General features: G+C 58.5%; 1 protein-coding gene across 6 annotated transcripts in view; it reads left to right on the top strand.

The window, feature by feature from the left end:
• RREB1 (ras responsive element binding protein 1) overlaps nt 1-3,509 on the top strand; it is a 164,380-nt gene extending 160,871 nt beyond the window's left edge. For all 6 annotated transcript variants that reach the window (XM_061147680.1, XM_061147679.1, XM_061147682.1 and 3 more), the window contains one exon: nt 154-3,509. In XM_061147680.1, the coding sequence (XP_061003663.1) occupies nt 154-665 (512 nt within the window). In that variant the 3' untranslated portion in view covers nt 666-3,509. The remainder of the gene's footprint in view (nt 1-153) is intronic.
• Nucleotides 3,510-13,663: the final 10,154 nt, after the last annotated feature.

Raw genomic sequence — 13,663 nt, 5'->3', positions numbered from 1 at the left:
TGCTGTGATTGGGACAGAGGAGGCTCCTGTGAGCGGGTGGGGGGCTCGACCGGCCCACCATGCCACCCCTTGGGTCTTTGCTGCGCTTGGGCGGAGCTGGCAGTGTGCGCTGGCAGCCAGCCTCACAGCCCTGAATCCCTCTCGGTTCCGCAGGAGAGAGGCCCTACAAGTGCCAGACCTGCGAGCGGACCTTCACCTTGAAGCACAGCCTGGTGCGCCACCAGCGGGTCCACCAGAAAGCCCGGCACGCCAAGCACCACGGCAAGGACAGCGACCGGGAAGAGCGCGCTGAGGAGGACAGCGAGAGCGAGTCCGCCCACAGCGGCGCCCACCCTGCGTCGGAGGGCGAGGCAGACGCGGGTCTGCACGCCAGCGCCCACGTGGCGCTCACACGGAGCCGGAGGGAGAGCCTGGCCGCCAAGGACGCTGGCCGCCGGGAGGAGCGGGCAGCAGCGCGGACGGCGGGGGCCAGCCAGCCCGCGGCCGGCAGGAGCACGCCCAGGGCCGCAGCCTCCGGCAGCCCCCGGGAGCCGGCGCCCCAGGGCGACCCCGGCCGGGAGAGCCCCTCAGGCCTCCTGCAGGACCTGCTAGAGCTGCCAGGCCGCAGGCCCGCCCACCCCCTCCTGCCCACTGCCGACAGCGCCTCGCTCCTGGGCCTGGAATGACGACCCAGTCCGCCCCCCAGCACGCAGACGAGAGCCAGCAGAGCAAAGCGCCCTGAATCCGCTTCCTGAGGTGCCCTCAGTGCCCCTCGGCTGTTGGGGGGCTGGAGAGAGAGGGGGTGGCTGCCCCCCGGGTGCCATCGCCTTACAGACCGCGGGGGAAGGGCCGCACCAGCGATTCGAGTGCCTTAACTACTTACAGCCCCTGGTGTCATCCTGGGTGTTGTGTTTCCAAAATGACTTTCTGAAAAACAAAGCAAATATTTTAATGAATTATTTGGAGAGGACCTTTTCATTTAAGCATTAGCATTACCTTCTGTCTTGGTGTGTGTGAGCTTGTTTTTGCGAATCTGTGATAGTCACATTTGTTCTGTGAGCTGGAAACAGAAGAAAAACAAACAAACAAACATGCCCTTGGATACCTATGGCCAATAACTGGAAGAAAGTGATGTGAATTTCATGTAAATTCCCAGAGGAAATGTGGATAAGATGCTCATTTCTCAAATAGACTTTTTTTTTCTGTTTGCTACATGGTGGAGCTGTAATTTGGTCCTCGGTGTACTGCAGGACGTGGTTGATGAAGGTTTCCAATTTGGTTCAAGCCAAAACCAGGAAAGATTCTAGCTTCGACCTGGTACACGTTCCCGCTCTCTCAGCGTTAGACATGCCATTACTGCTACAGTTTCCAGACAGGAGAGTCCCCCTGGCAACTGAACCAGCGGAAAACATGCATAGATGTCATATATCTGATTCCTCCCCCCTCCCCACCCTTTTCGGTATATGTATTAATAATATTATTATTATTATTATTATTTGTAGTTCATCAGTTTGCTGGTCTCTGCAGTCAGCAGAAACAAATGGGCAATATTTGTCCTGGGAGACCTGGGCTGCCCCCGCCCGGGCCCCCCGTGTGAGCATCCGCCCGCAGCCTCTGCCAGGCCCCCTGGGGCGGCAGCTCTTCTACTGTACTTAGACACGCCTCTCTTCTGTGACTGCAGCACCCAGCAGGGGCCCCACAGTCCTCCACCCACCGCAGGGGGTGCCGGGGGGCAGCGGGGAGGGGAGAGGAGAGGAGGTGCGGTGGGCACCGGGGCCTCCAGGGAAGCCGGGCGGCAGGACCTGTCGCTTGCCAGGTCTTCCTGCCAAACCCAGCCCAGGCCTCGCCCGCCTGCGCCCCCCATCCTTTGCAGAGCGAGGGAATTCTACTACTGGTAACAAAACTGCACATGCGAGATGGAAGAGGAAGAATCGGTGTATGTTTACCTTCCTGTAATCTGGGGTTGGTGCTTGAAGATAAACACGTCTCTAGTTTCTGAGGTGCCCGAGCCCCTGGGCGCGCAGAGGTGGATTTTCTTTCCGTGAGCATCGTATTCAGGCAATAGACCCCCTCACTGTAGCTGCCAGCAGTGACTGGAAACTGACCCTACTGTAGCTGGGCTGTGCTCAGCGGCCTGTCCTCTAGCCAGGACCCCCCGGGGCCCCCCAGCCTCAGTGCCTCAGGCCCCCTGGGACCCAGGGCTCCTCTGTCCTCAGACCTGTGCCCACCACAGGGAACCCCCACCCCCCGCCTCCACGTCCTCACCCACTCCTGGTGGCCAAAATCCAACTGCCCAGACTTCAAAGGAGGCTGCGTGTTCTTGACATGATGAAAAAGCGGTATCTTTGCATGTGAAAGGAGAAAGGTTGAGGTATATTAAGATTTTTAACTGTATTAGGGATGTGTGAACCAGTTTCAAAATGAGGTTTTATTTACTTCAGGTGAAGACGAATCAGAACCAATGACCCCCACCCCCCACCCTGACCCCATATCAACTTCACACCAAGTGTGGTGTGCTTGCCTAAAACCAGTTCATTCATCCCTTAATTTTTTATGACGATTGTTGTTATTTTCGTTGTTATTATTATTATTTGGGTGTTTTGTTTTCCTTTGCAGCTCTCCACACTAAAACTCGGAACGTTGTGGGGAGAAGCCACGAGTTAACTCTGCGCTGGGGTGAGATGTAGCCGGAACCAGCCCGGCACCGCGGCCAAGGCTGCCGCTCGCAATAATCACTATTGATTTAAAGCTTTATTTAGCCTTCATCTGTACCCTCGTAGTCGATAAGGTCTTGCCACATTTTATTAGTGAGGTTGAAAGATGTATCATTTGTTTGTTGTTCTGTCCCCTCCCCCAATATTAAACTGTGAAATTTGTGATTTGTTTAAACTCTGGGTGAATCATAGCTTAGTTTGCATGTCCAGCTAATTTGTTCCTATACATTTTGTTTGATTCTTTTTCTCCTTCTCTCAGGGCTTTTACAAAAAAAAAAAAGAAATATATATATATGGATCTTCTGAAAAGTTTTTTGAGGTGCAAGTTTCTCTCTTTTGTTTTTTCTCTTTGATTTATGAACACGATGCTGAGATTCAATCACTACATGAAACTCCCGGCTGTGAAAACAAAAACCCGAGGCTGTTTCCCACCCCACCCCCCAGCCCCCCGGGGAAGCTGTGTGGCAGTCGGATGCCTGTTTGTTTCAGAAAGTTTCACCGTTCTTTCCACGCTCTGTTCCTCTCTTTCCTCCAGAAGGAAGTTGATCCTGGTGATTTCAGCCCATGCATTAAACAGGAAACAATAATAAATGTGTAGAATTCATATTTTTCTAAAGGGAACTTAAAAAACTGCTGCTACATGTTACGTACAAAACTGGTTTATGCCACATGAACAGAGAATCACAAGTTCGGTTTTGGTACTTCTCGTTCCTCTTTGTATCCAGTTGTATAGTACTTCCAAATTCAAAATGAGAAGAAACGCTGTTCTGTATCAAACCATCTAAAAGCAATAAATGTTATATTTTAAAAACGGCAGGTTGCCGGTCCCGTGGCCGTCCTCTGATTTGCTGTGGTCCTGTCGGCTCGTCCCCCACCCACGCTGCTGCCTGTGGGGGGTGGGCTTGGGCGTCTGGGCGGGGAGTGGGGGAACCTCAGGCCTGCTTGCTGCCCGCTGGGCACCTGGAGTTCCCACAAGAGCCCTCACCCAGGCAGCAGCTCTCAGCCTCGGGCCCGCGTCCCTGCTCGCCCACCCAGGGGGTCTCTTCGGGGCCCTGAGTGGTTGGCACTGGCAGCTCGGGACTCACAACAGCTGAAGCCAGGGGCTGTGTCTCTGGGCCGCGCCCCCTGGACGCATGTGCTGGTCCTCCCCCTCCAGTCGGGCTGTGTGGGGTTGAGCTGTCCCCTGGGCGGAGAGCTCCCAGGACTCAGACCTGCAGCTGTGGACAGGGCAGGGGCCTGGACAGCACGGTGGCCCCAGGGCTCAGGGGACGGGCAGGTCAGAAGCCGCGCTTGCAGGATCTGCCGTCACAAAGCTGCTGAAGGGCCAAGGCCCAGACCCTGTAAGCCCAGAGTGGGTCTCAAAGCAGCTTGGACGGAAGCGGGGCTCGGGGCAGCTGGCTGTCGATGTTTCCAGCAAGGTGACCGTGTCACAGTTCTGAGCGCTGAGTGCTCGGGTCCTTCAGGCCTCCAGGTCCCGCTGTCGGGGACCCCCCCACCCCCGCTGCTGCACCTCCCATATTACACACACCAGCCTCAGGAGACTGACTGTGGGGAGATCCAGTGAGGGGTCCTGAGTTGTAATACAACACGCAGCTCACAGGAAGCAAGCCCTCCAACCTGTCCAGTCGTGGGGGTCACTGAGCCACGCTGACAGCCACCCCGCTTCTTGGCGGATGGGGTCGTTCCTGCCAGGGAACCAGGACCGTACGTGGTCGTGTGAAGGGCGCAGGCTCATCCCCTCTGGAATGGGATGCCCAAGACGGGGTGCAGACTCCAGGAAATGCCCGTGTGTGTGTGTGTGTGTGTGTGTGTGTGTGTCTGTGTGTGTGTGTGGCTGTGTGTGTCTGTGTGTGTGTGTGTGTGTGGCTGTCTGTATCTGTGTGTCTGTGTGTGTCTGTGCGTGTGTCTGTGCGTGTCTTGTGTGTGTGTGTCTGTGTGTGTGTGTGTGTGTCTGCGTGTGTGTCTGTGTCTGTGTGTGTGTATGTGTCTGTGTGTGTGTGTGTGTCTGTGTGTCTGTGTGTGTCTGTGTGTCTGTGTGTGTGTATCTGTGTGTGTCTGCGTGTGTGTGTCTGTGTCTGTGTGTCTGTGTATGTGTCTGTGTGTGTGTGTGTCTGTGTGTGTGTGTGTGTCCGTGTGTGTGTGTGTCTGTGTCTGTGTGTGTGTCTGCGTGTCTGTGTCTGTGTCTGTGTGTGTGTGTGTCTCTGCGTGTCTGTGTCTGTGTGTCGGGCACAGACCCGGGCGGTGCTGAAGGAAGCTTACCAGAGGCGAGAGATGGGACCTCTCAGAAGAGCAAGCCCATTCCTTAGGAAGGGGAGATGAAGTTCATCTGCCCCGTCCCCTCCCCTGCTCGGGGTTGTGAGCTGACCCCCTCCCTCCAGGAAGCGAGCTGCGGGCCCCTCCTCCAGGCGCCCACCTCCGCCACGGGCTGAGCGTCCTGCTGACCCCAGGCAGGAGGGGAAGACTCGTCCTGCAGGCGGGAGCCCTCGGGCCCTGCACAGCGGGCGTTCCCGGCAGACTGTGTACTTGGGCTCTCAGGGCAATCTCTGTCGTGAGCCTCTGCATTCCGGGTGACGTGTAAACACGTGGGTTCGGGTTTCTCGCTGTCCCTGCAGAGAAGCCCGGTCAGGCTCAGGGGGCCCCAGAGAAGCAAAGGCCGTCTTCAGCGAGCCCCACTTCCCCTTCGGCCTCCTCACATTAGAGAGCCCATCCTCCGGTCCACCTTCCCTCTGAGAGCTGGGGAAGCAAGAGACGTTCAGGTGTAAAGATCAGTTTTGCTTCTGCACCCGTCAAGACAAGGCCGAGGCCTTGAACCGCATGGAGCTTCGGGGGCGGTTTCTGCTTGTTTTTCTCCAGGGTCTGGTTAGCCAGGTGCAGGCTCCGCCGTGTGCCCGGCGCTGCCCTGGGCCTCGAGGGGGCAGAACGAGGAGCCAGGCAAGACAGGCCTCTCCCTGCGGAAGGTGGGTTTTCACGGTGAGACGCAGGAAATGGAAGAGACGGGGAAGATGCAGAGGCAGGCCAAGTCCAAGGGCAGAGTAGCCTTGAGGCGGTGGGCTGCCAGCCCCAAGGAAGTCACCCCGAGGGCCGGGCCTGGGGACGCCCCCGCGGGAAAGGTGCTGGGAGCAGCCTGGCCCCGCAGAAGCCGCTGTGGCAGGAGTGGACAGGGAGAGGCCGGGTCCTAGCTGGGGGGGCCCTGAGTGCACTGGGGAGGGGGTCCAGGACGAGGGCGGGCGGGGAGCTGCATGGAGACCCCAGGAGGCGGCCTGGAGCTGGCGGGGGGCGGGTGTTGACAAGGGGCCCGTCTAGGCTGTGTTCTCAAGCGGAGCCAACAGGAGGGGAGGGCAAGTCAGAACCCAGACCGGCAAGAGGTCAGAGTTCAGAGGTCAGCCCTAATGAACTCACACAAGAGGAGGCTTCACTTGTTTTTTTAAAGTAAGCTTTTTTTGTTTCTTTTTTTTCTTATGCACGGTAGAGGGTACCTTGCCAAGAGAAGAGAAAGGAAACGAGTCCTTGGTCCTTCCTGCCCTGTTCCCAGGAAGTGGCTGGTGCCAGGGCCACGTGAGTCTGTCTGGGGTGGGTCCCGAGGGCCAGCAGCGTCCTCCCCACTGTGACCCCCACCCCCCACCACCCTGACCCCCAGCCTTCATCCTCCTTAGGTGTCCGTCCTGCCTGCCCCGTCCTCCCCTGAGACGTGAGTGAGGACCCAGGGCAGCACAGGGAGCCGGAGCCCCGGGCGCCACATCCACACAGGACTGTCCCGGCGCGGGGGAGGCCTCAGGGTGTCCGGCTCCCGATGCAGCCTGGCCACTCTTCCTGGACAGAACCGGCTTTGATGGGCCAAGTGGACACTAACCCTGGTGGCCCCGGCCTTGACTTCTGATCGTGTCCCCGGACAGGGGTCAGGGACTCAAACACGTCCCTCACTGTCTGCCGATCACCACCCCACTCCTCCCGCCCCTGACCTTATCGCTGGAGCCAAGGCCTGTAAATGGTGGGCTGGGCTTGACCTTGCCTCGCCTGACTCCAAGGTCCATGTTCCTGACCTACCAGGAAACCCGTCAGCCCCTCCGTGCCTTTAAATGTAGGTCCAAGCAGCACAGGTCCGAAGTGGCCTGTTTCACTGTCTTCCCATCCCCAGAAACAGCATTAAGGGCTGCTTCCCTCTTGCTGCTGTTTCTCACACACCATGTGTTGTTTTGGGTGTGGTAGAATAACTACATAAAGTTTGCCATCTTGGCCTTTTCCCGAGAGCTTAAGTCTGTGGCATTAAATGCATTCAGGTGGTGCAGCCATCACCACCATCCTCCGCGGAAGTCTTCCTCCAGACTGAACCTCGGTCCCCATGAGACACAAATCCCTGCACCCTCCCGCAGCCCCAGCCCCCACCACCTACCTTCTGTCTCTGGGACTTTGGCTGCTCTGGGTTCCTGTGTAAGCAGAAAGAACATCACGTGTTTGAAAGACAATTTACTCAACACCCTGTTACTGAGGGTCTCATAGGCAGAATGGTGGGTGATTTCGTCACCAAGTCCGACTCTTTGCGACCCCATGGACTGTAGGCCACCCAGGCTCCTCTCTCCATGGGGTTTTCTAGGCAAGAACACTAGAGTGGGTTGCCATTTCCTCCTCCAGGGGATCTTCCCTACCCAGGGGTCAAACCTGGGTCTCCTGTACTGCAGGTAGATTCTTTACCGTCTGAGCCACCAGGGCAGCCCAGGGGTGTTGGTGGTGAAGAGTCTTCCTGCCGATGCAGGAGACCGGGGAGACAAAGGTTCGATCCCTGGGCGGGGAAGATCCCCTGGAGGAGGAGATGGCAACCCACTCCAGTACTCTTGCTGCAGAATCCCATGGACAGAGGAGCCTGGCGGGCTTCAGTTCACAGGGTCGCAAGGAGCCGGACACAACGGAGCAACGGAGCCCTTGAGAGGCAGGAGCTCAGACGCGGGGGTGTTCGTCTGGAACTCATGCGGGGGCAGGCGGAAGGCAGCACGCCTGGTCTGGGGGTCCCCCTGCCTGAAGACGCAGCAGCAGCCCGCCCCTGTGCTGGGGTGCAGGGGGATGCAGGAAGGGCTGAGAGCTGGGTCTGGCCGGGAGGCTGCCTCCTGCCTGCTCCCTCCCCGCTGAGGAGGGGGTGACCACGCTGCCCACCTCCTGGGATAGCCATGCAGACCCCATGGGGTAATGCACGGGGTTCTCAGCCTAGGACCTGCTGGCAGACACGCAGGCTGGGGAGGCGCTCAGGTCTTATTACCTCTGAGGACGCCCCCTCCCTGCAGCGCGTCTCCCCATCAGAGGCCGTGAACCACGGGTCTCTGCCCTCCGCGGCGGCCTCAGAGAGGGAGTACGGGCCTTCCCTAGCTCCTCCAAACCAGGCCCCCACGTCCTACCGCCCAGGGACGGGGAAGCACAGGCGCTCAACCCCAGCCAGCCGCTCCCTGCAGACAGCGGTCCCGGAGTGCGGGCCTCCCCTGCTCCGTGGTCCAGAGCCGCCAGCTCAAGGCCGGCCCGCGGTGGCCTTGGAGCTTTGGTGAGACCACGAGGGGGCCCCGTGAGCTCCCCGGCTTCCCTCAGACCACCCCCACACACACACAGCTCAGGGGGGCCCCCGGCCCAGCCTCCTGTCACAACCTCCTTCAAGGCAGAGCCAGGTTCTCTCTACTTGGGGTGCAGGTGGGCGCCCAGAGGGGGTGGGCCCTGCGGCCCCTCCGGAGCTCAGGGACCAGCTGAACGGCTGGGCCACATGAGCCCAGCCCCCATCCTAGGGACGGAGCACTGGGCGGACCCCGGCCCCTCAGGGGGCTCCTCCCCACACCCCACCCCGTGCCCACTGCAGCCTGAACGCAGCCACCCGAGATTCCTGCTGCCAACTCGCAGATCCCGAAGGCCCCTTGCAGGGACCGAGGAGTGAGCAGGACCCTGGGGCATGCCACCTGCCACCCCGCCCCAGGTGTCAGGCCTCCCGGGGCCCTTCCCACCCCCAGGTCCTGGAGCGGCCAGGAGCAGCCGGAGGACTGGGTTAATTTTAAACTTGAAATTGAAGGTTACTCTCTAACAACAGTAAAACCGGCCCCTCCGATTCTTGGCTGCCAAGGCAGTGTCCTAAATAAGAAACCAGCGGGCGCTCCTTGCCCAGTTCGCTTGGCAGGAAGCCACAGGCCGAGGACAGGAGGAGTGCCCGCCTGCCCCGCTTCACTTCGGCCTCCGCCATGCCCGCCACCGGCTGTCAGCGCAGGGAGCCAGGCCCACCAGGCTGCAGTGGGTCTGCAGCCCTTCATGCCAGGACCACAGCTCTGTGAGACAGAAGTGATGCCTGCTCAGTTTGGAGATTCTGGAAGCTGCAGGAAAATTCGAGGGGTGAAGTGAAGTCGCTCAGTCGTGTCCAACTCTTTGTAACCCCATGGACTATATAGCCCACCAGGATCCTCCATCCATGGAATTTTCCAGGCAAGAGTACTGGAGTGGGTTGCCATTTCCTTCTCCAGGGGAATCTTCCTGACCCAGGGGTCAAACCTGGGTCTCCTGCATTGCAGGCAGAAGCTTTACCATCTGAGCCACCAGGGAAGCCCGTAAATACAAAGGGGGTGGGGGGAATTAAAACAGTCATCTTGCTTCTCAGAATTGTTTTTATTGATTGAATATTGCTGTTTCAGTCAAGCCCAATGTCCCTTCCTCCCTCACCCTCAGACGTGTTTATACAACGCTTTGCACGTTGCAGCTTGTTTTCCCATGAATTTTGTCTCTTGTCTTCACCAGTGAACTGGGAAGGAAAAAAAATCCTTGTCACCTTGGAGCAGAGATGAGGGTGAAATGAACTGCCCAGGTTGGCCAGCTAATGGGAAGCCTTGTTAGGATGAAATTGCCCACCAAAAAGCAACAAAGGATCTCAGGAGGGAAAATTCCCAGAGGATTCTGAAGCCCAGGAAAGTCTGAAAATCACTGTCCCAGAGATTGGGCTTCCCTGATAGCTTGGCTGGTAAAGAATCCGCCCACAACACGGGAGACCCCGGTTTGATTCCTGGGTCAGAAAGATCCCCTGGAGAAGGGATAGGCTACCCACTCCAGTATTCTTGGGCTTTTCTTGTGGCTCAGCTGATAAAGAATTCACCTGCAATGCAGGAGACCCGGGTTCGATCCCTGGATTGGGAAGATGCCCTGGAGAAGGGAATGGCTACCCACTCCAGTATTCTGACCTGGAGAGTCCCATGGACTGTATAGTCCACGGGGTCACAGAGATTAGACTATCCCAGACTCCTGCCCACCAGCTTCCCTGCACCACCAGCCTCAGGAACCTCAAGGCCAATTGTCCAGGCTGCAGCAAATCTCAGATCTAGGAAACGCCCCAGGACCTTCCTTCAAGCACCCTGCCTGACCTCTTCAGTGGGGCTACTCACCCACCTGTATCAGCACAGAGACCCCACGGGACCCTGGGGCCAGGCCACACTCAGGAAGAGAAGCTCCAAGAAGCTGCAACCCAACCTGGGCCCCGAGGTCAGGGGGCAGGTGCCTCCTCCCGACTTGCCGTCCTTGTCTTGTTTGTGTTGTTTTCATGCCTCGTAACAACCATGGTGGAGCCCGTGGATCAAGCCGTCATTTCAACTTTCAAGTCTCACTGTTTAAGAAATGCATTTCTTAAGGCTAAAGCTGCCACAAATAGTGGTTTTTCTGATGGATCTGGGCAAGGTAAAGTGAAAATCTTCTGGAGAGTGTTCATCATTCTAGATGCCGCTAAATGCTGTGGTCACCAGACTGACCAAGTGTCTTGGGCAGTTGCCCCCTAACTTCAATTCAGTTCAGTTCAGTCACCCAGTCATGTCCGACTCTTTGCGACCCCATGGACTGCCAGGCTTCCCTGTCCATCACCAACTCCCAGAGCTTGCTCAGACTCATGTCCATCGAGTCGGTGATGCCATCCAACCATCACATCCTCTGTCGTCCCCTTCTCCTCCTGCCCCCAATCCCTCCCAGCATCAGGGGCTTTTCCAATGAGTCAGCTCTTCGCATCAGGTGGCCAAAGTATTGGAGTTTCAGCTTCAGCATCAGTCCTTCCAATGAACACCCAGGACTTATGTCCTTCAGGATGGACTGGTTGGAACTCCTTGCAATTCAAGGGACTCTCAAGAGTCTTCTCCAACACCACAGTTCAAAAGCATCAATTCTTCGGTGCTCAGCTTTCTTTATAGTCCAACTCTCACATCCATACATGACTACTGGAAAAACTATAGCTTTGATTAGATGGACTTTTGTTGCAAAGTAATGTCTCTGCTTTTTAATAAACTGTCTAGGTTGGCCACAACTTTTCTTCCAACCTCAAGCCCCAGCATATTTCTCCCGGGTTCTCCACAGTCACAGCAGCCGGGGGCTGGCTTCTTCGGTTAGGACCAGGGAGGCTGGGTCTGCCGTGTCCTCCATGGCCCTGGCCAGCCCAGGTCACGGTGACAGCTGGCTCTACCCTGGACAGCCTGTGCCCCATGGCCTGTGCACCGTCCCCTGGGTCCCATGGGCCTCGGGACTATACCAGCCAGCAGAACACTGGCCTGCCTGGCCTGCATCCTTCCAGAACCTTCCAGATCATTCCCAGCTGTCTTCCCGCTCATCAACACCGAGGCCCAGTCCCCCCACCCCAGCTCCCCCCACTCCCCAACCCAAGTTAAGCACTGATTCTCCAGGGTTTGGATCCTGCTGAGGAAGGTGGGGCTGAAAGGTGCTCACGTTGTGACCCTGAGCAAAGGGTCAGGGGACCCGCCAGCCGCAGAGGAGAGGCGGGCAGTGGGTTGGGGGCCAGGTGGGCGGAGTGAGGGGTGAACACGAAAGGGGGAAGCACCTCCTCACTTTTATTGACACCGAGCTGCAGCAGGCCAGGGCTCAGGCCCTAGCCCCATGCTGCTCCTTCTCCGGGGGACCCAGAAGTGACTCAAAAAGTCGCTCAGAGGAGGACTCGGGGCCGGGGGGCTATCACCAGGAGGAGGGGAGTTTGCAGGCATCCTGGTGGGGATGCCTGCAGCTCAGGGGACAGTGAGCACTGCAGCTGCATTTGAGTCCTGGGGGAGCTAAAGCTCTGGGGGTGAGAGGAAGGCGCTGTGATTTTATCCTCCACCCGCCCCCATCCTCACGCCTCCACCACGGGAGGGACCCTGCGCGTGCCTGTCACCCAGACCGCAGTTTACACAAGGGCTCCCTCTCTGATGGCTGAGGGCTGGACAGACGTCCACGCATCCAGCAGCACACCTCCCCCCAATATCCAGTGCTCCACCTAGTCACCCCAGTGGCAGTGTGTGTGTGTAAGTTTTTGTTTAACTGGGGGAGCAAGAAAAGCGTGGAGACTGGCTTCTTGGAGGCGAGTTTCACAAGGATTCCACAATTATCTCAAAGAGGCTGGGAGCCTGAGCGAGCATCACCTGGAGGGGGCGGGCCCAGGAGGCACCGGCGGGCACCCGGGAGGTGAGGGGAGAAGGCTGTGGCCAATGGCCCTCGGAGGGGCCGCAAGAGGAGCACGTTGGCCGGGATTAGCATTGAGGGTCCGGAATGCGGCCCTGGCGGCAGGTGGGGTCAAAGAAGGCGGTTGTTGGAGCAGAGCTGGTTCTGGAAACATCCCGCGGCAGAGTGCAGGGTGGAGCGGAGCCGGAGGCCCCAGGAGGAAAGGGCTGAAGTAGTGAAGTTGTCCCGGCCCAGGTGAGGGGATGGGGAGGGGTTCCGGGTGCAGAAAGGCGCAGGGTGAGGGGTGGTGGGGGATCTCTCACCGGGGGGAAGCCGCCAGGAGCTGGCCGCTGGGCCCAGAGGCCGTGGGTCCTCTTGCTCGAGGAGCCCGTGATGGCAAGGGACAGAACCCGGCGTGGGCCAGCTCCCGCAGCAGGCGGCTCAGCATCCAGGCCCCAGCACGGCTTCAGAGTCACCTTCTCTGGCTCTGCTCCCCGGCTCACCCCCCAGCTGCTCCTTCTCCGGGGACCCAGAAGTGACTGGGAAGGTCACTCAGAGGAGGACGGGGCGGGACGGGGCGGGACAGAGCGGCTGTCCCCAGGAGGAGGGAAGTTTGCGGGTGTCCGGTGGGGTGTCTGCAGCTCAGGAGACCGTGAGCCCTGTGGCTGCGTTTGAGTCCTGGGGGAGGGAAGCTCTGGGGGTGAATGAGATCGTTGAGGCCGGGGGTGGGGACCGAGATAGAAAAGAGAGGAGGGTTCCAAGCAGAGAACCCACATGCCCTCTGTTTGCACAGCGGCCGGTAGCGGCCAGAAACCCTCTCTACCCCGTGTGTGTTTCAGGCGGGGCTCACGGTCAGCCGGCTCTCAGTGGCCAACACCTGTCTCCTCCTCCCCCATGTCCATGGTCCCTCGGGCACACACAGCCCAGGGGCTGCCCCAGGCCCTCCCTGCCCAACACCCCCAGCTGGGCTCTTGCTCGGCTCTTATCACGTGTGCGCCTGCTCAGTCGTGTCTGACTCTCTGTGACCGCATGGACTGTAGCCCGCCAGGCTCCTCTGTCCGTGGGATTCTCCAGGCAAGAATCGTGGAGGGGGTTGCCATGTCCTCCTCCAGGGGATCTTCCTGACCCAGGGATGGAACTCGAGTGTCCTGCATTGGCAGGCGGGTTCTCTGGCATTGTTGTTGTTCAGTCCCTAAGTCATGTCTGACTCTCTGCGACCCCGTGGACTGCGGCACACCAGGCTTCCCTGTCCTTCACCATCTCCTGGAGCTTGCTCAGACTCCTGTCCATTGAGTTGGTGATGCCATCCAACCATCTCATCCTCTGTCGCCCCCTTCTCCTCCTGCCCTCATCTTTCCCAGCATCAGCTGAACCACCTTCTGATCATTTAGTGGAATATATTTGGCCTCCCCTGCCCCGCTTTTTTTTTTTTTTTTAGCTGAGCTGTCTCCTGGGCTGGAGGACACGGTGGGGCGGCCACTCAGTGCTGTGTCCCCTCCAGAACCTAGCCCAGTGTCCACAGGTTGCAGCCGCTCAGCGTGTGTTTTCACAGGCGGAGG

This window comes from Dama dama, chromosome 7, assembly GCF_033118175.1.
Source record: "Dama dama isolate Ldn47 chromosome 7, ASM3311817v1, whole genome shotgun sequence".
Taxonomy (NCBI): domain Eukaryota; kingdom Metazoa; phylum Chordata; class Mammalia; order Artiodactyla; family Cervidae; genus Dama; species Dama dama.
This window is presented reverse-complemented; position numbering and strand designations above follow the sequence as displayed.